This window comes from Pagrus major, chromosome 13, assembly GCF_040436345.1.
Source record: "Pagrus major chromosome 13, Pma_NU_1.0".
Lineage (NCBI taxonomy): Eukaryota > Metazoa > Chordata > Actinopteri > Spariformes > Sparidae > Pagrus > Pagrus major.
Genome location: NC_133227.1, coordinates 2936338 through 2961942, shown reverse-complemented (window position 1 = coordinate 2961942; position 25605 = coordinate 2936338). Strand labels below are relative to the sequence as shown.

The following is a 25605-nucleotide window of genomic DNA, read 5'->3' as shown; positions in this document are numbered from 1 at the left end:
GTCACAAAAATGTGTTTCTTCTCGTTCTTACAGTTGAATGTTTGAGCTTGATGTATGTGCAGAGTTTCACACTAGAAGGGTGTTTTCACGTTCATTACTGAAAGTCTAAATCTTCTCTTTGCTAACTGAAAATTAAGGAGGGAGGGCAAGAGCATGTTTTGTGACATGGTGCAGTATTCAACATACACAAGTGTGACTTTCAGTGCATATACACTGAGAATGGACTTTACATAAAGTAGGAGACATCTTACAATTATGTATGTTTTCTTTTTAATTGTACAGATACAGATAGACACAGAGGGAACCGTGAAGTCATCACCCAAACGCCTGCATCTGAACCAGCATCTGAACAAGACAACAGCTTTGGATACAAAGGTACTGTCCTAATGCTAAATGCAGCCCTGTTTCCTAGAAATTACATTGATACAACTGTGTGACAGCTAGTACAATTTGAGAGAAGTGTAATGGCGACCAAATTATGTTTTCTATTTACATAATGAGGAAATGTTCTTAAAGTTCTTAACAAGTCCCAAAAATGTTGATACTAAACGTATCAGTGAAATTTTTATTGACAACATACTTCATGCAGTCTTGCACTATCCAGTCGCAGTGAACAGAACATATTGATTTTAGGTACTGACAGCACTTGTTTACCAAAAAAAGGCAACAGTGAGTTGAGAGGTAATATTTTTGGTATCACAAGCTTTCTCTAACCTGAGTGCTTTTGTGGCCTAAAGTTAACCACAGACTGGTCCTGACATGAACCCTTGACTCTGATGTGACAGTCCTGCATTTTGAACGTCCGCCATCAACTGCAGCCACCTCATTGTGACTCCAAGGCATTTAATTCACTCATAGAGAAGTTCTCTCTAAACATAATCCAGTCAGCGATTACATTGTTCAGCTTAATACACGATAACGAAAACAATTAAGTAATACACAACTCTGCTGGATATGAAACAATAATCATACTTCCCTTTAACAGAGCAATCAAGAGCTATCGTGTAGATCTTACCTGCCTAGCGCTCTGCGCAACATCGCTATCATTCTTCAGTCTCTTGTCATACACCATGGTGTTGTTACTGCAGCCTATAGAGCAGTTAATCCATCATGAGATGCCATCAGTCAAAAGTGTACTCTTGCACCTTCTCCAAGTCAAATAATATACTTATGTTACTGATAGCAGAATATGTTGCTCAGTCTAATAAAAATAGCATTTTGGTTTTTATCATATTATTTCTAAGCTGTCTACCTTTTCCTTGGTTTATCTTGTAAAAACTGTTTCAAAGAAATAAGCTTTGACAAAGGCAGCAGTCAGTAAAGTGGTGCTCAAGGTTGTGCTGATTCTGTATTTGTCCTTTGACAGACACAATGTTGAACCCAATTCCCAGGAAGAGGACTCAGTTTCCTTTTGCTGACAAAGACTCTAATACCACTTAATGCCAGTTCAGCAGCCGAAGACCTTAAGTGCTGTGTCCAAAGCCAACGCAGTTCAATCCCCTCTCCCTTTGCTTTGACATTTTATGGGAAGGGCTCTGACATGGGATGTAGTGGGATAGAACAAAGCTCAACGTTTAAGAGTTCTTCCCTCCTGATAGACACCATGGTTTTGAAAGTTGACAAAATCTGACTTACACGCTGAGCAGTCTTTGCTGACACCTGGAGCAAATTATAAATTTAACACAAACAGAAAATGAGATGCTAAGATAATAATGTTTTTTTGCCTCGTATCTAAATGGGCACCATATCATTTTTTTTTCTTTTATGGAATCTAAATTGGGGCTTTTACTGGTTTTCCATCTGACGTAGTTTATGTGGAGCTAATGGCTCAGACAAGGCTTCTTTATCTGTCTCCTTTCTCAAGATAAGAAGCCTATTTTTTCATACCTAAAATCTTTGTGGCCCAGCAGGAAAAAAAGATGACAGTAAGATTGTGAGAAGTTGAAAGGATGGCCAGGTCTTAACGACTGATAAGACCATCCGGGTGGCTGCGGGTTTGCCAATTTGGAGGGAGATCGAGAAGAGCAGAGGCATGGCCGCTGCATGAGCTTTTCTCACTGTGTTGCGTATGGTGAAGGCTGTCCTCATTTTGCTTCAACACTTTGTGCGACCCTGAGCTACTGACAAATAGGCAGGGATATAAACGAGTGGGGGGAAATGAAAGACCCAAAGAGCTGTCACAGATTATAGGTAAAAGGTAGAGTGGAGAATCAGTATGGAAAATAAAAGCTGGAGTGGGGAAAATAATGTTGTGAAAGGTGCAGCTAATGGCAGTGATGTTTTACAAACACATTGTCTGTACATACATCTGCACAGCTCATACAGTTGACTGCTTTTCACTCCTGATATCAGGTACGGACACAAAAAAACAACAGTCTGTATTTTTCATGGGCAAAACAATCAACAGTCACTAATAGAGGGCTCGTCGAGGCCAAGTTTGTTGCTCTGTGGAGATTCCAAATTATTTATTCCTTCATAAATATTTTTGGGATTTGGCTTTGTGCTTTTTGGAGATATTTTCTCCCCCTGGCTCTGCACCAACTGGAAAGCTACTTTGGAGTGAAATAAATAAATAAAAATAGGTCTCTGTTCTTGGCACTGCCTCCTTGAAATCCTTGCCATTTTCTGTGCTGTGTTGCCATGAAGACGCGCATGTCTTTGTGTCCATTTTTTCACCATCTGTTCCGGGAAATATTGGTGTTGGAGATGCTTTGGATTGTGACCAAATGTGAAATGCATGATGGAACATACCAACTCCACATGTATTGTGCACTGTTGAGGCCACACATGCATAAAGAGCTCCGCTGTTGAACCATCATTTGTGCTTTAGCCCTAATGTTTGTTATTCCTGTAAATGTTATGAAATGAGACTAATTATGCAGTTATTACAATACCAAGATCATGTTGTCCTCTACAGTGTTATGGTACTACTGCAGTTAATCAGTCTCAGCCAAGTGAGCTGCCAGAGTCATATAGTGGGGATAATATTGACTTGGAAGAAATATAGGAATGTGAACAATCAGAACCCCTGTTGATTGTCTCGTAGGGAAAAAGAAACACAATAGCAACAATGCAAATAATTAACGCAGAATACTGAGGGAAATGGCAAGAAAAATAGCAAAAATGTAGGCTATATATATATATATATATATATATATATATATATATATATATATATATATATATATATATATATATATATATATATATATATATACAAATTGCAGTACCATTATGTTGCTGCAAACATGGGAGAAAAAAAGAAAATGCACACAAGAAGGCAACGAGGAGTGTGAAAGGGTTTCATGATTGGAAAAAAATTGAGTGCATGTTTTTATAAAGGCAGAACTGTGCTCGTGGTGGGACTGTAATTTCACATATTTTACTGGTTGTTTACCAACTGTGATGGCTCATCTTAGAGAGCAGGCTCCATTCAGCAGAGCCACCAGTGGTCCACAATGGGCAATTAAAGGATTTGAGGCGGGAGGTCAGGGAGGGCTGAGAACGTAAACTTATTTTATTCAGTCTAAATGTGAATTCAAAGACAAGAAGCATCATTGCTATTTTTCTGTGGCGTGTGAGTGAGACACAGAGAACGAGTTTTGTTTAAATACATAATTATCTCTTTTCTTCTGTTACTAATTTTGGCAGCATATGTCAAGGAATTTTCAAACATTCTTTTTATTGCAGAAATTATGCATGTACTCAACTTGGCATATTTTTGTAGTGTCATGCAGTTTGTGCCTGCCTGCTTATCCAACTGTGGCTCTGGAGACTTCAGTGTGGAGGAAGGAGAATTAGGAAGCAAACAGAATTTTAACCTTGAATACCAATAATGTATTTCAGAACAAAGACTAGAACCTCCTCAAAATTGGCAATTTGGGTAACACTTTATTACAACCGTAATTAATAAATGGCACATTTATAGTTAATTAAACATTAGTTAATAGTTAGTTGCTTTAGAACTCATTTATAAAGCAATTGTAAAGGTTTATAAACATCAGTTGCTACTTTAGAGTGAACAATGGCTTAATGATTGGTTACAAAGGATTCCTTTTCTTTTTGTTAAAGGACAAGTTCACCCAAAAATGAAAATTAAGTCATTATCTCCTCACCCCCATGCTGATAAAAAGTCAGGTGAAGTTTTGTAGTCCACCAAAAATTTCTGGAGCTTCACAGCAAAACAGCATTGCAGCATTCTCCTAAACAAATGAAGTAGACAGGGACTTGTTTTAAAACTTAATAAACAACTGAAATAAAACATGAAATAGCTCCATGCAACTCGTACGGTGTAATCCAAGTCTCCGGAAGCCCAGAGATCCCAAAATGACGTAAAATAAGACATTATTTACACCCTAGAACGACTTGTGCGCCTACTTCAGACAGGTACACGTTAGCACTTTTAGCTAAGCAGGAACTGTGAATATTATGGCTTACAAAAGGGTATAAATAATGCCTTTTCAAATCCATTTGGGATCTTGGGGCTTCCGGAGACTTGGATTAAGCCAGACGAGCTGTATGGAGCCAGTTTACTTTTGCTGTATTTTTTTTTTACATACACAAATCCCCATCTACTTGAGTTGTTTAGAGGGAATACTGCAATGCCATTTTGCTGTGAAGCTCCAGAAATGTTTGTGTGAAACTGTGAAACAAGTTTAATTAACCGTACATTTAACGTTTATTAATGATGTTTTTTAAAGTGCTACTCTAATTTATAACCGCAGTGGAGGACATAGGGGATGTCATGGCTTTTGCTATTACAACTGCCTTTGCAGCAGACTGTGCTGCAGGCCTGCAGCCAGCAGAGGGAGTGCTGGCCTGCTTAGATAACCAAAGACATGCTGAGGTTCACCAGGTCAGTGATATACACTATATTAACTGAATCTTTCTCAATTTAAAATGCATTTTATTGAAGTAGAATTTCACTCAGGCTGAGTGATTATTACTTCAACATGTTTGGTAGCCAGACATAATATGTTCGGCATTATGTTTCTAGTGCACTTTGAATGTCATTTAATTTCCCAGTGGTGTGTTGAGAGGTCAGAGGGTGAAAACTCAAAAAATCGATTTTTGTCATCGAAAGAAGAAGAAGCACATTCCTGCTGCTGCTGCTGCTGGGTGTGGATGAAGGCACATTTAATAGCTCATTAAGAATACAGTATTCTTCATATGTGACACCTGAGCTGCTTCCTTTGGGTTTTTACTAAGGACCCAGAGAAAGTGCACATCCCTCTGTCTTGATAGGAGGATGAAAACAATATAAATCATTCATCAAGGTCAAAATATCTTTTTATCTTCACTTTCAACTGTAGACACGCGTTAAAATATTGAGCACATTTTTGGTTTGGGAATTCCTCAGTTCATAAAAGGCTCTTCTTAACATATCTGATCATGATGGACACTTAAATCGTTTAATTCTGTGCAGCCAATCCGATGCACAGTCTGCTTCAGCTTGAAACCACTTGTATTACGGGACTTGATATTCTTACTATTGGATGTAAAAAAAACTACAACAACCACATCCCATGCTTTGCAGTCATTTTCCTGTTTTTCCAACATTTATCATGCTGTTGTTGCCCGGATCTTTTTTCATAAGGGGCTTCATGTGAAAGCCTAGTGGAGCCTCGTGTTGTGAATGTATCCTTATGCGGTTAAATGGTGCCTGACTCGCAGGAATCTCCTGCGCACAACAGAAAAAGCCTCCGACTGGGTAGGAAAACCAAACCATCAGTGAGCGCAGAGACGCACGGCGCCTCATCCAACCAGCGCCAGTCCCACGAAACCGGGGGTAAAACTACACATTTGAACCATCAAAGTGAGCCCAACTACACGCTTTTCTCACTCTCTGGCTTCTTTTGCTCTCTACTCAGCCGCGGAAAGCTCCTGAAGTGGAACTTACAGCGCCTCTGATCACCGATGAATTCCGCCAAGTTACCAGCATTTGGAAGTGAGGAGTTCGACAGAAGGAGCGGAGGAAACCCAAGTGGCGCTGAGCGGATTACTTCTCAACGATGTCTCCGACTGATCTGAACTTTGATTCAAACATAAATTCACTGTGCGAGGAGCAGCTCTGAACATTATTATCTCTTCTGTGTGCGGAGTTCAGGAACTCTCCTCCAACCCGGACCCCCTCACCACCGGCTCTGCGGTAGAAGTTGCGGTTTTAGATGAAATAGACAACCGGCAAAGCGCATTCTGACTGGATTTACACCGTGTCCAGCTGCTCTTGAATGATGCCTGCCTGTTTGACGGGGATTTACTGTCTACTGGCATTTCTACAGATTTGTTCAGGTATGATTTGCTCATTGCTGATGCAGCTTTTTTCCTTATATCTTACTTTTCGGGACGGGAAGTTTCAAAATAAAAGCTCAAAAGTAGTATCAGTAGCGATGTTGGAACAGAATCGTCTAAGTTTGATCCGTGGCACAGTGCGGGTATTTTCGGACACCTCTTCTCTGTGTCCGCATGTGGCCCCTTACCCATGCTGCTCGCTGCCTGGTGGCTGAAAGTGACCCATCTATCTATATGCGCAAGCAGCTGTTATCACACTAGTGGAAATGAAGTGCCACAATAAGTATAAAAAAAAAGAAAGAAAAGACAAGAAAAAGGAAGATAGAGTCAGGTTCATGTGAGAGTGTGTTTTATGTGTATGATAGCGTCAATGGGATGCACAGATGCATGTGAGGAGTCAGAGCAGGACTAGTAGGTTATCATCCTCAGTCCTCAGTGGGCGCATGCATTACATGAGTTGCAGGTTAATGAGGAACAGAGAGACTTGGGCAGTCCCATTGCACCAGTCAGGCTTGTGAGGATGTGTTATTGCCAATAGATAGAAAGGAGGCTGTATCTATGTCAATGTCATGTATGGTTCATTCACTGCCAGACAGAGATATTTCAATGAATGTTGTTATTTTTGAGAGAGAGAGGGAGATTCGTAGGCACACTGCTATTTAAAAGATAAAAAAATAAAGTAACTTCAGGCAGTGTGCTGCAGACAGAGAGAAAAAAAAGCATTGGATTACATGCTGTGTACCTGCCATTGGTGCTGTTTTGTGTTTAAAGGTCAGTGTTCATTTAGGGAAAATTAACCCAAGCATAACACTGATATAAAACTGAGATTGCAGGTGGTGAGTGTGGTACACATCAGCAAAGAGCAGTTCTTTTTAGAGTGCTGATTATCCTGGACGTAATAATTGTAATTCAGATATTATCCAGATTATCATCAAATTGCACTATAGCGCTTAAGAAAAAATATTGCGCTAATGGAGATCTGAGTGCGAACTGGAATGACTGAATACGTTTCCACACATTTGATTTAACTTTTTTTGTGTGAGGATACTATGCACAAGCTGCACTGTCAGCCATGGTGACAGGGTTAGGATTTTGGAATGACTGAAAAGATGCGGGCTCCACCCTTGTGCCGATTAAAAAAAAATCCCCAAATCTATAAAGGACTGTACGTTAATGATTATCTCGACTCAGGATTACCCTGATAATGGAAATTCAAAAAAACACTCAGGATAAGGATCCCCGATAATATATTTTACTGTCTCATCTCTACTCACCACTATACTTTATTGCCTCAAGCACATTTTTTTCTTTAGACTTGATCCCAGTTGACTTCAGACACTGTGTCACAGTCAAGCAGCAAACCTCACAGGTGTGTTCACTGAAGGAGCATCCGGATACATCACCTCCTCTACCCACTAGGACTGAAAATGCACAATAACCATCCGAAATACATTACGATAAACACCAGGGCCAACAGCACACCTATGCAGAATAATGACTGAATGGATTTCAAAAAAGTTGGGATGCTGTGTAAAACATAACAGAATGTGATCATTTGTTAATCCTTTTGGTATACACCCATATTATAAATATATGCATAATCTGAATTTGATGCCAGCAATACGTTCTAAGAGCAACAAAAGACAACATTCCACAGGTAAACAGGGTTAACAGTAACAGGTGAAAGTGTCATGATTGGATATGAAAGGGGCATCCTCCAATGGTTCAGTCATTCATTAGCAAGGATTGGGGGAGGTTCACCACTTTGTTAAAACACATGATTGGATAACGAGCATTTCTAATTGGGCTCTGGTAAAACTGGTTGCATTCTGTTTTTATTTCCATTTTACACACTCTTCCAACTTTTAAGGAATCGGAGATGTAAACATATATACATGGGCTATACTGTATATGTATATATTGCATATTCTAAGCTACTGAATGGATTTTTGTGAAAATATTCACCAGTAACCTTAGAAAATTCGGGTCCCTCAGATTCCCCACCGGCGCCAGTTGTGTTCACACTGCAAGACAAAGACAGCTGTCAGTAACATTAGCAGTGGTCACAGAATGAAAAAAGAACAATACGTTTGCAGTCTGACAGTGAGTGATGTCTTTCTCTGCTGCTGGACTTCCTTTATTTGACAGTATAGAGGCAGATTTTTTCCAAGCTTTGCCCGCTTCAGAATACATGTGGGTTTAACGTTATTCTTGGCTGTTTCACCACTCCTCGAAATTAACATATTATGATAAGTATATTTATATAACACTTTCCAAACCGAAGATGATTCACCAAATGTTCTTCCAAACATCCCATAGCAGAAGCTGCGTGCTGTACAGTGTAAACATGTGGATATAATACAGACTTTTACCAACTCTTTTCTTAAAATTCAGTGGTGAATCTAAAAAGGAAACATACTAAGGCTTGTCTGTCCACATCAAGAGGACAAAAATGTGTATGACACCAATTTTCCACTTCGTTGTCTCTCAATTTCCAAACTGACAAACTTGGTAACCACGCAATCCTGAGAGTTTCAGGAGTATTCAAGGAGATGTGTGCTTAAGTTAGACATGTTGTCCTGTTCCCCTGTAATCTTTGAGCAAGTTCTCTGATTCTTCGGCAATTTGAACTTAAGTGCAGGCAACAAACTGTCAACAAAGACTTCAAGGGTCAATAAAATCTTTTAATTGCTCCTAACTGTTGCTTTATTCACTTGAGGAACCCGTACAGGAAACCTAGCTCCTACTGGAGGAATGTATTCAATGATCTTGACCACCGAGCAAAGGGAGCTTTCTTCTTCTTTTTTTAGTTTCTGGCCACAGTTACAGTGCAATCGAGCATATCTGACATATTGTCTCTGATGGGCCCAGTACTGCAGTTGTCAGCCAAAATATATAAGTTGAAAGAGTTGATAAGGAACACTAAATGCACACGGCACATCCTGTTTAAACATGCGTGTGCGTGTGTTTACCACATCCCTATCCCCCCGTAGATTGCAGGGATTTTCAAACATTATAGCTGGGAGAGCTGCCAGGCTCATATGCCTGTCCTTGAAAACGATCCATGCTTAACAAATTGCAATCAAACATTTTTTTCCAACCTGCTTTTGTTGAATGTATACCAACTGATCCCCTCTATGGTATCCTGACTGTAGCATAAAAACATGAAATGGTTCATCATTAAAACATCGAGCTCCTAAAGTCACTCCTGTTAAGTGACTTCATCGTACTCGGAGCAAAGGGAAACCTGAACGCCCCTTCGCTGAGAGTTTAATATCCGCATAATAAATCTGCCAACGGTAATTGGATGATACATAATAATCTAAATGGTGGCCATTAAAAGCATATGCTTGTGTCGAGATGGCTTTGTCCCTTTCATCCCGCGGATCTAAATTATGCATCCCCAGAGTGATGCTGTGACTAGCCTTGCCATTCTACCTGCTTTGTTCGATGGCCTGTAAACACTATCCAAAAAAAAAAGGAATCACTGGAGAATAAAAGAATGGCCCCTCCTGGTATTCTTTATTTTCACGGTTGTCTCACAATTGCAGATTTCAAAGCGCACAGGATTAATATCGTCATAACTGAACTAATAACTAGGCTAATTACTTTAGCAATAAGTGACCAAGGTCCTCTGAGGCTTATTTTACCTTTACAGACCCTCTCATCAGTGTGTTACCAGAGAACGAGCGAGTACGAGAGGGGCTCAGAGACCAGCAGAACGCAGCTTAATTCCATCACTGGTGCAGTGCAGTGTGCAACCCCATAGGGAACAGTTTGACTGAGACATGTGGCTGACCTGCTGGAGTTAGCTGCGCACCGGTCAGAGTTCACATGTACTTACTCACGCTGCTTCGGCGACTGACACTCATTGCTGCGAGAGGTTGACTGTTGTGACCCAAAATACTGCACGGCACTTGTTACAGAACGCCGGACTTTAAGCAATGATGGCTTGATTGGGTAGAGGCTGGCCTACTGTGTTGCCCCCTAAGCTAACAAGAGTCCCTGTAGTCTTTGTGATGGTGACAGTGATGAGCTGAGTCCCACTGCTAATGAGGACTTCTTCGCTATGGATGATGGGGCCGATGGGACATCTTTGTACCGGAATTCCTTTGTTTGCTGGATGGAATTGTCAAATTCCTTCTGTTCTTTTCTTAGGAATAATGCAGCTAATAAGCTTCGCTGGAGAACGGCGTGGTTGGAAAAGCATCTTCATTAATGTTGTTTATTCGTTGGAATACTTCAACATCTGGGAGAGGAATAAGAAATGTGTTCAAGGTGTGGCTGCTCTCTGCTTTATTCATGCTGACTGAGAATGTGCTGAAACTACTCTGTTTCTTAAAGAAGGTGCACTGAATGCTAATTTAGCATGCCTCTCTGGCAAACCTTGCTTTTTCAGCATCGAATCCTTTAGATCCATCAAACCCGGTTTTCTGGACTTCAATCAGCTGATTCTGCAATTATATTTTGATGGAGTTCAGTCGGACGTCCACCTTAAACCTTAGACTGTGAGCTCATTGCCATACAGAGCATCCACACACTCAGTCCTCGTAAAAATGAGGTCATGCCAAATGAACGTTGTTTGACACAGATGTTTTCGGGTCATTATTACTCGACAAATACTCATGAGAACTCGAGAACTATTCTAGCAGAATAACCGAGACTGTTTCCCTCTTGTCTCTCAAACCCCAGCAGACCCTGCCGCAATTGTTTGGATCTGACTGAATGTGCATAAATGCATACTTAATGGTGTTAGCGTAAGCTTGTTTTTATTAATGTGTGTTTGTGGATTGTGTGCCGAAAGCTGTGATTCATGATTGTTTCCCTTGTTTACTCGCTGGTTTCCTGTGGTGCTGTGAGGCCGAGCGTGGTTGCCAACCCTGGGGAGGGGGAAGCTACTGAGAGCTTTAACAAGTGCCTGTGGGGCCTGGAGTTCACAGGTCATCACACCTTCACACGGGCGCACACATACCTACACACTCCTGCACACACTACTCCTTATTTTGGCGGATCAATTACTATCTTACCTCCCTACAGAGGTAGCAGGTTCTGTGCCTGAGGGATCCTCACACAGCCCTCCTTCAACCTCATCTCTGTAAAAAGAACCACAGCATAAGTCATTTGTCCAGTCAGCTATTTCAATTGTTTGCATGAGAAAGCTCTTATTAAAGCACAATAATGCCTTCTTGAGCAACTATAATGAAGATAATGATATTTTACCAAATATTGACAGTATTGTAGGGATGACCATTGGTACGTTCTCAAAATATTAACACAATGTGATTTTCGATAAATAATCTTCATTAATGTGGATATAATGACTAAGTGGGTAAAGTCAAGTATTAGGAGAAGTAGAACAGTCTGGAAAGTTCATAACATGATATCACTTTACTGTAATGCAGCCTTTAAAACCAGGAAAAGACAACACTTACTCCATCTAAGAAGATATAAAGTCTCATATAGTGATTAAGTAATGAAATTATTAAAACAACACAATTTTACTTTGAAGGTACAAAGGGACGAAGCTGAGCATAAAGTTGAAATATTAAACTTGAAGTTTCGTGGTCACTGCCACCTCAGTGATGTTCTAAATTAGCCAGACACAATTTGCACTAACCAAATTATTCTGTCTATCTATTTAGGCTGATAAAATGTGGCTGTGTCGACTGTGTCACAGATCGCATCATAAAAAAATGAAGGTCGCAGACGAACGCCACAAAAATAAGCCGAATATTGACACGATATGGCTTTGCAGAACTATTTGTCATGTTAAGTTAATTTGTTAATCTTTCTGCCACCCCGAGATGCTACTCTCAGTTCCTTTCCAAAATAATTGTGAGGAGAACCTTAAATAGTGAGCCAATAGCCATGCTCATCTGGATAGACTGGCTCAGAAATTCCCGTGGGTTTGTGGTTTTCTCCAGGCTGTTTGTTCTCCTTTGGCCTCCATTTCCTGTTCTGAGGTCAGTGTCCAGCTGGCTGTGTGCTGAGGCACTTTGGATAATTACTTCTCTAAATAAATCTGCTCTTTATAGTTTTCAGTTTTTATAAGTGATTTGTGAAGACATCCCACACCTTGTACACTCTAATTATCAAGCCTGTCAGATCTTTCTTTTTTCTTTATCAGACAAACAAAACTAAAACAAAACGTTGTATCCATGTGACCTTACAGCTTGTCCATCTGTGCTGGCAGTGATTGAAATGCTGCAGTGATTGCTTCCAGAGTGACGCTGGACAGTGTTCCTCGAGAGTAATGGGGAGAATTAATATTTTGAAAGGACAGCTTTAAAGGTCATAAACCTCAGAGATGCTTCTCAAGATTACCTCTGTGTGAGTCATCTCCTCGCCAGTCAGGCGGCTAATAATCAATAGAATCCATATGCTCCCGGTGACTTGTCTTATAGAGTCGATAAGCCGAGGCTCTGGGAGCTGCTGATGCGTTCAGTTCAATTGACTGTTAAAAAAATGAATCAATTTTTGAAACATTTGTCAGGCTTGATTTGATGATTTTATGACATTAGCTTGCCATTCTAATATCAAAATTTATTCTGACAGCCTTGATCAGAACACATCTAACCCAGCCCCAGTCCTTCAGCGATGATGAGGAGAGCGGGTGGATCAGTATGAGTATTATGCCCTCAGGACTGACCTTGTTATTACAGGGAGAGGACCTACCTAATGTTACCTTCATTAAGCAGAGGTTGGGGTCGGAATGCGGTCTCTCAAAGCATCTCGAGCATTTTGACATGCAGGCTCATTAACTGGTGGGAGAGCCGGTGGGAGATATTTGTATTATGTAGGAATTGCATGACGTGCGACGCGCTGTGAATGATGATTTAAGGGGAGATATTTGCCAAAGCAAAGCAAAAGTATTTCTGTTCGATCTCTTCTTAGATTCTTAAGCTGATTTCCTGCATTCTGAAGCAAAATTTCAACCCTGTTAAAGAGATTGTTTGTTTACTTTGCTTGATCCAGGGATTTACAGCATCTAACAAGTGATGTGATAGAGGAGGTGGTTATGATATGCCATTATCTATTCCATGGTAATAATGGCCATCATTGCAATATCCTAAGCTTCTTTGATTGCATTTCCCTCATCATATTACAGTGCCTTTATTACATTTCATTGAGGCTTTTGATGTCTCCCTGACCAGTTCACAAGAAAAAAATAATCTATTTATTTTCTCATCAAGAATCTTCAAATTTTCCATCTGCTAATTCAACCCGAGAGTTTATATAACTAAGACTTGTGTCATCAAAAAAGAAGAAAAATAGCGCCTTGGATCCGGGCTGTACTTTCTTACATTCCATTTTCCCCATGCAGCGCTGGGTTACAATGTAGCCGAAGGCCATCTTTCAGAAGTCCATACAACTAGGGGTTGCAGAGTGGTATGGTAGCCAATGGCATCTTATCATGTTTGAAAAAAAAAATTGCCTCAGGTTAATGGGGGCGTAGGAAGGAAAGGCAGTGTGGGAAGGGAGAGTGTCAAGGTGTTAGGAAGAGTGGTGCACTGTGACATCTGCAGACTTTGGTGGCCGTGTTCTGAAACGCAGTAATTAACTTCATGTTCAGAATCTCTATGCATGAACACAGAGATAAAAGGAAACGTCAGACAGTCATTAATCTCGCAGACATTTTCTCCCCATAGCTTTCTAAGCCAATGAGAACTAAGGGCAAAGAAATACACTTTATTTCCAATCAACCAAAATACCTGCACTGTTTTGCTCACTTCAAACAACTACTTTATTGTGACGTACAAGATTGGTATCAAGTGTGGACTGCAGCCAGACTTTAAAAGCTGCTTTATTCCAATCAGTGTTGGTTTGGCAATGAGAGTTATGACAAATTGTTGCCTTCAGCTTTTTTTTCCACAAATAATTACAATAACAGTTAACAGTTGAGTGAACGTCTCGTCAACCAGCAGATCATTATAACTTTTGCCAAGATTTTTCAGATTATAAGCTAAGTTTTGCACTCTTAAAGCAATTTATTAGAGCACACAAAGTCTACCTCAGAAACACCAGGTAAAGCATTTTCTGTCATAATAATCATCAGGAAAAAGACTCCCGCACACTGTCCACTTCACTTGCGATTGTCATAATAATCATGAAAGCACAGAGAGACTTTTGGACTCATACCCTCAAAGTCAATCCACACAACATGGCGATCCAGACTGGAAAGCTGGGCTTTTCTGCCTTACGTCAACAACCAAACCCCTGAGCCCAGTGCCAACATGTGTGATCAACAGCAGCTCTGCGAATGGAGCCAAATAAAAAGCTGTTCACACAGATAAATTCTCAAATTACTACCAGATGAGCAGTTTTAATCACCTTGTGAAAATCAGTTGGAAAAGCTCATCAGAGGGGAAGCTTTTAACTATTCAGCGATTTAAAAAAAAAAAAGGATTGACGTCAATACTTCATAGCAAAAACGATGTGAAAAGCAATTTGTCAGGAACACAGTTAAAATGATATTTGGCCAGTGGAAGTGATTGACACAAGCAGGTTTGCTGTGAAAAAAGAGGTCAGGATATTATTGAGCCCCAGAAGCTGCTTCTCATCCACGCTGAACTCTGACTTCTTGGCTGCTTCCAGTGTGGTGCTTTATTGCCACTTGTAGTATTGCTGCTCCCTGCAGGTACTGTTGTTAGACTAGTGTCTGAAAAAATACATACACATGTTAGGTTTACCTATTATACACTGTATTTATAGATGAAGCTCTTGGCTTTATGTATTAACTCATTGATTCATATCCCCACAATTAATTCAAGATATTAATGTTTTGAATAGGAAGTTGTTGGAGGGACACACATTTGTTTCGTGGCCTGTGCGTGCTGCAACTCAACAAGCAGACTGCGTCAGAATTTCTTGAAAAAAAGATTTACAGTTGTATTTATAATTAAAGTTGCATATTTTCCCCATACTTTCCTTTCCTTTTCCTGATTTCCTGCAACATCAAAACCTGTATATTAGGTTAATTCTCCAGCCAGTGCCCTTGACCAAGGCATTAGCTTAGATCTGGAACCCACTGGCTGCCCACTGCTCCTCAGGATTGCGTCAAATGCAGAGACAAGTTTCACGACGTTGAACATTGTATGATTGATAAATAAAGATTTATCTCCTTCTTAACAAGACCTAATATTTAAAATGTGGACTTTATTTCCACCAGATAACAATGTGGCACCACCAGCAGCTGCGGCAGCAGCAGCAGCAGCTGTGTTATGATAAGATATCCATTTGGTTTTCTTGGCTTGTCAGCCGCCAACACGTCAGACAACCGTTGCTGTTTTCAGACCGTCAGACTGCTGCGTAAAGATTTGAAAACCATTTTGAGTAACACCAAAGCACATTTGAGGTAGCGTGTTAATTTGTGAAAAAGAACAAGTAACATGCCAAGCTTTCATAAATCTGTTGCTTGACGATACATTTTATTACTTGCTTTTTAATCATAGTTTGCATATATATAATTAATTCTATATAGTTAATATATAGAATGCATATTTCTTGATATGCATTTGTAAATGTTTTTCATCCTTCATGAAGTCTTTGTGCACAGATGTTACCAAGAAGCACACACAAGTGAGACAGGTGGCAGGCAGCTCAGATAACTGGACACCAGTATCACGAGAGGGTGTCATGTGGTTTGAAACAGAAAGAGGAGCCCAATATTACTGTTTTAACCGTAGATCTTTGGGCTGATTTCTTTTGCTAAGCTAGGCTAACTGTCCCCTGTTTCTGGCACCCTACCTAACATTTGAGTGGTATCAATCCTCTCATTTAATTCTTGGCTTGACAGTCAGAATATCTTCCAAAGTGTCAAACTATTCTGTGCAAATCAGATATAAATGTTCTCCAACTATAAGGGTATTAAAACCATAGAGCGGCTACCCACCTACTCTCACACCATGGGGCCTTTGAGACTGATCGTCCTCTTCTACTACTACACTGGTTATTAACAAAATTTGAGTGAATCTACACAGCACTAACCTATAATCTCCTGTAGCTGAGTGTACCCTCTCATAAATGTCCTCTTGGACTATTAAGCTAATGCTGTGATTGCTTTTAGTGCCATTGCAGTCCGAAAATATCCATCGCTGTGGCCACTCGCTCTGCCTCTTCATTACAGAGACAGTAATTGAGAGTCAGATGAGCGATTTAGAGGCAAACGGGAGCTTGTTTCTGTGTTGGAATTTACGTGTGTCTGTTGATACGTGTCTGCATGCACACATGTATGGAGTGAGACTTTAGAAAGCAGAAGTCCTGAGAGAGAGCTTACGTTCTGTAGATGGGTTTGATGCTCAGGGCAAAGTCTCACTCCCCTCACAGTGTGACAGTCCGTTCACATCTGGGCTGCCACTACCAGGGGCGCCATTAAGGCCGAAAATAAATGTAGGTCATACAGACATGCACTTTGTGACATGCAATGACACAGCATGAAGCTAATGCAATATTAATGTATTAATTCAGTGTAGTGTTAGTAAGTGTAGCAAGAATGTTTTACAACTTTACAACAAGCCTCAAAGGACAAGAAGGAAACATGACAAACTACAGATGGTCAAACATACATTATATAGTCTGTTTAAGTGTTAACACTAAATACTGCAGACTACAACGTAACTAAGTGATGAGAAGATGAGGCAGCTGTAGCAAATCAGTCTGAAAAATCAACTCAAAGTGGATTCTTTCTTTTGAAACAAACCATCTCTTTGCCACTTCAGGGTCTGTCTGTATTCATGGGAAGTTTGACTTTCAAGCTCTGCCTGAGCGATAATCATTGGCCTATACAGCCACTTTACTTTCCACTGAACATTTAATGGAGTGAGGATAAGCCTCTCAGATGGGCGGCCGGCCTTTCCAGGCAGTCGTGTGCTCCTAAGGTGTTTCTCATCGCAAATATAGGAGGTAAGCCGCTTACAATCAGACACCTCAGCTTAACTGTTCATATGTCAGAGCAATATACAGTACAGTCTGTGTATAAAAGGCACAATGTGTAGGAAATACTGATAATATTTAACATAATAAGAGATTAGCAGTAAACAGTATTTGCATAGCTGGGAATATGCCATGTGCATTTGACCAGCAAATCATTTGAATGTGATATATGAACAAGTCAACTGAGGCAACAAAATATTATTCTATTCCTTCTAATTGCAGGGATATTAGATGAAAAATGCAGTATGTTTTGCTCCCTATGTTTGTTTTTGCTTGTGTGTCATTGACAGCCCAATGAATTTGTTCTCCAGTTGAAGTGTCCCGGTGACCTAGTTGGCTCAGACGTTTACCGTCTACCAGCGATGTTCTGGTTCCAGACAGCCCTGGGGACTTCTCTGCTTGTTACCTTCCCACTGAGCATTTAACAGCTGGCAACCCAAAGTTTTTTTTTTTTTGGTACAATCTTGGATTATTGGGCTGGAAAAAACAATTTAGGCCCTGGCTTCATGAAGCAATACATAAATGAATAACTAAATTGCATTTTAAACTATTTTCTGACATTGTATGGACTAAAAGATTAATTGATTCATTGAAAAAAATAATTGATAGATTAATCGATAAACAAATCTTTCTCTGCATCTTGTAATATGAATTCTTAAGCCATCCCTGTGTTAGCGTATTCCTCATGCATTTCCACTTAGCTGGTATCTTGCCTGAACATCTGGGTGCTGCAGTTGGGAGGTGTTATCGTGTCCATGACCTTGACTCTCCTCTCTGGAGATTGCCTCATTGTGTATTGTGTTGTCAGGACGGGTGCAGAGGGAAGAAACTCTGATTCACAGCATTGTAATCATAGTTTTTCATAACTTCCACGTGATTAAAATGACCTGTACAAATGTAATTTAAGAAGATCAAATGTGTCTGCACAAGGTAAGAGAGAGTCTGGTTGCAGACACCTTGTCCTGGCCACACACAGGCATAGAAACACACTCACATTCCTTCCCCCACATACTTGGGTGAATGACAGTCTTCAACTGTTCCACTTAATTGTAGTTTATACAGCCTGAGAAAGAATGTCTGGCATTTATTGGTTGCCTGTGTTTAACTTTACAAATGAATGAGTGTGTGTGTATGTTTGGAGTATGTGTCTCCAAGGGATGAGCAACACAAATGGTTTATTTTCCAATGAGTCAGCCTGCTGTAAGTTGGGAAATATGCTTATTCACTTTCATGCCGAGAGTCAGATGAGAGCCGAGAGATTGATATCGAACTATATGAAACTAAAGCCAGGAGACGTAACATGTAGCTCAGCTATTGCATAAAGGCTGCAAACCATAACCCTAACCCTGTCCTGTCCCACTTACCTGGATTGTTAAAGCTCACTTATTAACACATTGTATCTTGTTGTTTGTTTAGTCCCTACAGACAGTCGTGGTTTTAGGGGGTTGGTTTTATATCTTGGACTGTTTCTTGGCAGGGCATAGCTTCGCTATGTCTCTTGACTCCATCTTCATATTTAAAAGGAGTAATTTGTAAGATATGGCAAGAAATTTGAGGTTAAAACTTTCAAAAAACCAACATTATCAAAAGAATGTGAATAAACAACAGTGTTGACGTGTCAAAGATGTATATGTACTTCGTCGCAGATTCTAATACGCGTTCCTGGTGTCTCTTATAGCACCTTCGATGCAGCGCTGAATTCAAATTAGCCAGAACTCGGCCTGAGACGAGAGGATTTGTTGGATGTTTTGCTGACATTTCTGTATAATCAGATGTGCTTAAAATACCAAAGGTAGCGCAGTGAAGCACAGCAAACACTTGCATAATATCACCCACTTGTCACACTAATACTTTGCTGCTGTGATTTAAGTGTCACAGAGTCAGAAGGCTGTCTAGTCTGGGTCTGTGAAGTGTATTTTGGGATGGAAGTGCTGACAGCTCTCATCCAGCAAAATACAGTTATGCTTAATCCATTATTTTTGTCTGATGGAGACTTGCGCCGTTTGTCAGGCCAAAGGTGGAGAAGTGCCGACATCCATCTGACAATTTCTGAGCTAATTCATACTGACTGCACATGAAACAACTGCAGTAGTTCACTTAGTTCATTTGAGGCTTTCACTGCAGTACTCTTTGGTGCTATTGTGGTCCTTTCTCTGTGTAACTAAAAGCATATAAGTCTGCATGTGTCATTTAGCTTTGTTCTCTTGATATCTGCCTTGTTGATCTGGCCTGGGATAGCTCTCTTTTCAGACATGTGGTGTCATTTGACTTACGAGAGCATTGCTGTGAACTCAGACACTTCTGGAAATCTCTGTCTCGCCATTAAAACCGTAGACTTTGATCCACGATCTAGCCCACGGATCACAAAAAAAGACAACTAAATTACTTTTACAGACTGAAACAAAAGGGATTTCCTTAACAAGACATAGCTGTTCCATTTACTGCACACTCTTAAGCCTCCACAAAATCTGCCTGCCATTGTTAGCTGACTGCTTCTTTTCCAGAGTGGCATTGGCACTCGAGCACAGGTAATCCCACAGTATGGCAGGTGGAGATTTGCCATTTCCACCACTGTGGCTCTGGTAGGCTTGGTGTCAGAGTCAGTGAGCAAGCTGATTGTGTCACACAGCTGTCAGCAGCAACAAAGGGTGGCAGTCCGCAGCATTCTACATTGATAAATGTCACCCACAAAGAGACAATTATGTAGATTTATAAGAAGTGAATTTGGAAGTTTTTGAGTTTGAGCATGAGACCGAGTTGAAAACTGTAACCTAAGTCTCCAAGTGATGCTTCAGGAACATGTGTGTCAGTGTGTGTGTCCATGTGTCTGTCAGCCTGTCTGTAAGGATCATTTTTCACACTGAGCTGACAGCGAGTGTGACCTTGGTGTAGCACGCTAATTTGATTGTGGTATTTGATATTTCCTCTGTATATTTCTTTGGTTTGGTTCCAAACAGTCATAGTAGCCTCCTTTCACTGTACTGTAAATACATACAGTATTGTACTGTAAATGACACTGGGGTAGGTCGATCCAAGACCACCAGCGCTGCTGTAAATTACACTCATATTTGTCACATTCTGTTATTATAATCTCAGTGCTCATGATTTGTTGTTTTAAAGCCCCTGCCTCCCCCCTTCATCGTCTCCTCTTTTCCACCTCTGTTCCTCCTATAATTTATCCCCTCATGCCTTCTTTTCTACCCTAGTCACCAAACCTACTTGAATAAAATACAAAATACCTTGTTATTCTACATACTACGGCTTTCTACTCAGTTTTTTTTTCTGCATTTTTAGTTGATTCTCTAGAGAGTTGCACAGTAGTGGAGAAAACAGACTCTCTACCCACCTCTTTTCTCGCTGACTGAGACAGAACTACACAGACATACTCCCTTCTCTTTTGTGTTTGCTGCTCTTCACTACCATTCTCGCCCTAGATCTTCACAAGACAACAGAACTGCCTCAGGGATGATTGACAGAAAAAGCATATTTGTAGGGGCACAGGTGCTACAAATGACCTTTGCTGTGTATGTATGTACTCCATTGTGCATCTGTGTGCATGTTTTTGCATACTGATTGTACGCTGGCTGCTGGCCCTTTGCAGATAAAGCCTGTTCTTCTGGGGGCCCACTTGTGGCTGGCTGATATTGCCTTTCTGTAATGCCAGGGAGCTTAGGGAGCTGCATGGACCCTTAGGCATCAGCCAAACACAATTAAGAAAGGTAGGCGGCATGTGTGCACAGCGGACACCTTGTTTATATTGTTTTGTTATAGGTTTAAATGTCTAGACGGTGTGTAAAATTACACGTGAATGAAATATTTACAATTTGTGCCCACTGCTACACAGTGGTTTTACTTGGAATAGCAATATGCTTTTGTTTTCATGTGGTTTATGATTAATTTCCCCATTTTCTACATGATTCAGAACTCTTTCAGCATTAATGCGACAGGAAATTTCCTTCAAGTCTGTGGGGCACACTAATTAGTCTTAGAGCAGGTGAGAATCCAGTTCTGAGCTGTTACCTTCCTAGGCTGTGCCACTGAAGATTGGGTTTATCCAAATTTCCTTATTCGCTCACAGCACTGAGAAATGTCTGAAAATGTTCTTTGGTCAGTCCCCTTAGCTGGTAGAGACAGAGCAGACTATATATATTGTAGTGACTAAGTGTATTATGTACAATTCTGTTGCATTTTAAACTAGGTCCACAATAACATGTAGGGCAGCCTATAGCAGCATGTATAAACAAGTCAGCAGCAGTTGTAGCATGGCTAATGTTTAGCACATGAGTCCTCACCCTCTGTAATTTCTCCGATGGCTTCTGAGGCGGAGGGTGTGTCAGAGTCCCTTGCTCGATAAGTTACTAAACAATCCATTGTGGATCACAAGAATGTCTGTACACTTGGAATAATAATACAGATAACTGGCCAAGATGTTTCAATAATACGTAGTTCGCTGTCTAGTTTGCTGTTTTGAATAGGGCATCAATGTTGCCTAAATTAAACATATGTTTTTTATGAATTAATCTTTCTTAGTAATATGTTGGATTCATGTCAGTGTGTATTTTTAGACTCATTTAAATTAAAATAAAGGACATATTATCAAACAATAATGTGGTGGCCCACCTGCAGTAACTCCAAGACCTCTAAGGGGGTCGCTGACCCTGCATCATCACATACACTAACTAATTGACATTCCCATCAGCCATACTTGGATTTTGTGTTTTTTGACATTGGCATGTTAACATTGTCATTGTAAGCATATTGGCATACTGACTTTAGCTTTTTGCTGAAAACATGGCTATAGCTTCACAAAGCTGCTGTCATGGCTTGTAGACTTGTTTTAATTAAATTCCATTGATCTCATAAATCTCAGGATATCTTAAAACCTTGCCAAAAAAATCCCAAACCATCTCCGTAGCTTGGTACAATAGGGGTAAGTGAAAAAAATGTGTTTTCTTGTAACCTGTGTGAACTTTCCATCTTAAGCTTGAATTTGCTGCATTCAAGTCGACTTGTTTTTAATGCACCATGTAAGCCCAGTTATTCATTTAACTAGCTTTGCTCATGGCCTTAACTGTAGAATATGAACAGGCTTACAGTTGTGCTGTCTTGTTATTTAATTTTGTAATGACAGACTGATGGACACCCCCTCCCATGCTTCATAGCTTCGTCAGCTTGTTACATCAGGTTGAAACTGAAATGGCTAGATTGGTAGGCATGTCAAAATTCGTTTGAATCAGTGTTCTGTGTGCAATAATTTCCCCCAAAATATGATAGTTTTAAATCTCTGGTAGGATAGTTTAATATTTCCCATCTGGAAAGGCTGCTACCAATCTACTGTACATTAGAAACCATCAAGCTATATTTGCACCTTGCCAGCACAAAGAAACAACCTGCTGGTGCTCTTGTTAAAAAAAAAGTCCAGGAGTATGTAACTGAGGACGTTTTTAGGTGGGTAATTACCTGCCTTTGTACAACCCTTTGTCAGTTTTTGCACTCATTTAGCCTTGAGCTATGTTGACCACTTGACAGCATTAAAGTAAAAGGAGACAAAGGAAGCGAATGGAAGGAAAGAAAAAAAACCATAATGTAATAGTCAGGCAGTGGGAGGGCTTATCGCAGCGGTCCAAATCCATTTAGGCAGACTGCTACCATTCAGGTAATGTGGAGTGTTTGGATGCAAAACATGAAAATGTCAGCATACCTTTCAGTTTTTTTAATGATAAGCTTGCACACTTATCAAGCGCCTATTATTCCTCAAATTTGGTGTAAGAAAGGGGGTTGTGCTCTACCTCCTAAATAATATCACATTTTCATTTGTAAGCTATAAGCTAAGAGACAGTAAAATGTAGATTAGTGCAAACACACAAAATATAATAAAAATGTGTAGCCCACCACACAACCCAGTGGATCAAATTCTCATCCGTTTCACAATGTGTGAGGTGTTATCTATCTGGGCAAACACTTGTCTGGGTGGGATTTATTGGTTGCAGCGGGAGTGTAGGAGCTCATCACTCTGTAGCACGGTGGTGATTATCTGCTTTACAGGGCCATTGGCACATTAAAGCGTGACCTGCTGAAGGCTGTGTAAGCTAGTGTTTGCAGCAGCATGAAAGAACGGAAAAGCGTTCCCACATCAATAAAACAGGTAAACAGCAGTTGCACGTCTGACAATAATGCCACATTTCCTTCATCCTCTCCGTCTGTCTTCAGTCTCTCTCTGTCTTGTGTTGATAGCGGGTTTTAGGACAACTGCTCGTGCATTTTGGTTCAGGATTAAAGGTGATTTTAAATCTGTGCTGTGGCTGTTTGGAGATTCCCCACCAGATTCTCCTGCATCCACACAATACTGAGGAGCAGGGAAAAAAGAGAGAGAATGAGTGAGAGTGTGTGTGGACGTGGTTGAAGGGGGGCTGGAATGGATGGAGATGTAAGGAATGTAAGATGCACAGAGGGAGTTGTGTACCTGGATCTCATTAAGGAGGTTTGCTTTGTCCTCTGCCTCACAGGGACTCATTGTTAGACAGTTTCTTTGAGAAGACCAGCGTGATTGACATCTCAACAGTGTATCAGGGATTAGAGGTGATTTTGTGGTTTATGTTGTGTGAGTATGTTTGGAGGTATTGATTCGTATCTCTGTGGCTGGTTTAATCATTTCACAGGCTGTGGTAAAATTGGCTCCAAATGGTGAACACAGAGCAAAATAAATGTATACTCCAGCAGCGTGAAGGAGGGAAGGTGATGGCTCATGTTGAGAATGGGTTTCCTTTTTCTTTTGCTCAGAATATCAGAACAGGGACACTGCTACATGTAGACCTTTGATTAGATTTCCCACCATGTTTGTACATTTATACCTTCCCTGTATTGTCAGCCTCAGTGGCAGAAGTTTTATACACATTTAAAATTGAATTTTGAAATCAATGAATAAAACACAGGCAATGTCTGTTGTCTTGTGTCAGTGGAACCACAGATATTTGAATTTTATTGAATCGTTTTTATAGTTTTTTTTTTTTTTTTGGAACATGTAATAACCAATAAAACGATCGGTAAACATATACAGAAAATTCTACGTAAATAAAACAAAAAAAGACTCAATGCCCAAAAAGGAGTAGGAAGAAGTATACAGTATAGTAAACCCATTTATTTCAGTCTTGGGAGCTTTTTCTCAAAAACTGTTTAGTCTTTAATCTTCCTTTACAAATACTGTCCATGTTTTAAGGCTAGACATGTTGTGAAAGATATTACTTTCTGAGGAGTTCACATGTCAGCATTGTTGTTTTTAATTTGCAGTGCCTCACAGGGTTCCAACTGCTGAAACAAAAGCAAAACACTTCATGAGCGACACGCGATTGTGTGGTAATTACATTGTCAAACTGGATTATTGTTAATACAAGGCACTTGCACAGCAATAATAATGTGCCATGTCTAATTCCTTTAGAGCTGCTGCTGTTTTGATTAGTACTACTCCTTTTTGTTTTGCATGGAAGGATTACTTGATGAATTTTGCTATCGCTTTTTGTGGTGCGTGTTTTTGTATTCCATTTGCATATACAGTAAGTCTCATATACTAACCTGGAACTAATTCTCTAATCTGTTTTGTCACCTTTGCTCCCGTCTTCCTCTCCAGGGTCTCGTCTTCGCCAGGAAGACTTCCCTCCCCGCATTGTGGAGCATCCCTCTGACCTCATTGTGTCCAAAGGGGAACCAGCCACTCTCAACTGCAAGGCAGAGGGCCGTCCAACCCCCACGGTGGAATGGTACAAAGACGGGGACCGCGTTGAGACGGACCGTGACAACCCCCGTTCCCACCGGATGTTGCTGCCCAGCGGGTCCCTCTTCTTCCTACGCATCGTCCACGGGCGACGGAGCAAGCCCGACGATGGCAGCTATGTGTGTGTGGCCCGAAACTATCTGGGCCAGGCAATCAGTCACAACGCATCCCTGGAAGTAGCCAGTAAGTTCTGTTGGTGTGTGTTTGTGTTTGGATGCTACAGTGCTGAGAGCTTTGATAGATTTGTTAAAGGTCCAGTGTGTAGGATTCAGTGGCATCCAGAGGTGAGGTTGCAGATTGCAACCAACTAAATACACCTCGTCTCACCAAGCGCGTAGGAGAAACTATAAATGCAGTAAAACATGGAAGGTTCTCTCTCTCGAGCCAGAGTTTTGTTTGTCCCATCTGGGGTACTGTAGAAACATGGCGGTGCATCATGGCGGACTACATGAAAAAATACATAATACATAATTATGGATATTATGTTCCTTTTCTGCCAATGTCTCCCCTAATTCCTACACACTGGATCTTTAAAAACGATGCAATACACATGCACTCATATTACACATGGTGTAATCATCAGCAAATACACCACATAGAAATGGCCGTAGTCA

At 40.5% G+C, this 25605-nt stretch overlaps 1 protein-coding gene across 1 annotated transcript in view; it reads left to right on the top strand.

Moving 5' to 3' along the window:
* Positions 1 to 6233: 6233 nt before the first annotated feature.
* The window catches only part of LOC141007250 (roundabout homolog 1-like), an 83200-nt gene continuing 63828 nt past the window's right edge, over positions 6234 to 25605 (top strand). Inside the window, exons 1-2 of the mRNA XM_073479599.1 lie at positions 6234 to 6291; positions 24848 to 25174. Of these exons, the coding sequence (XP_073335700.1) occupies positions 6234 to 6291; positions 24848 to 25174 (385 nt within the window). The remainder of the gene's footprint in view (positions 6292 to 24847; positions 25175 to 25605) is intronic.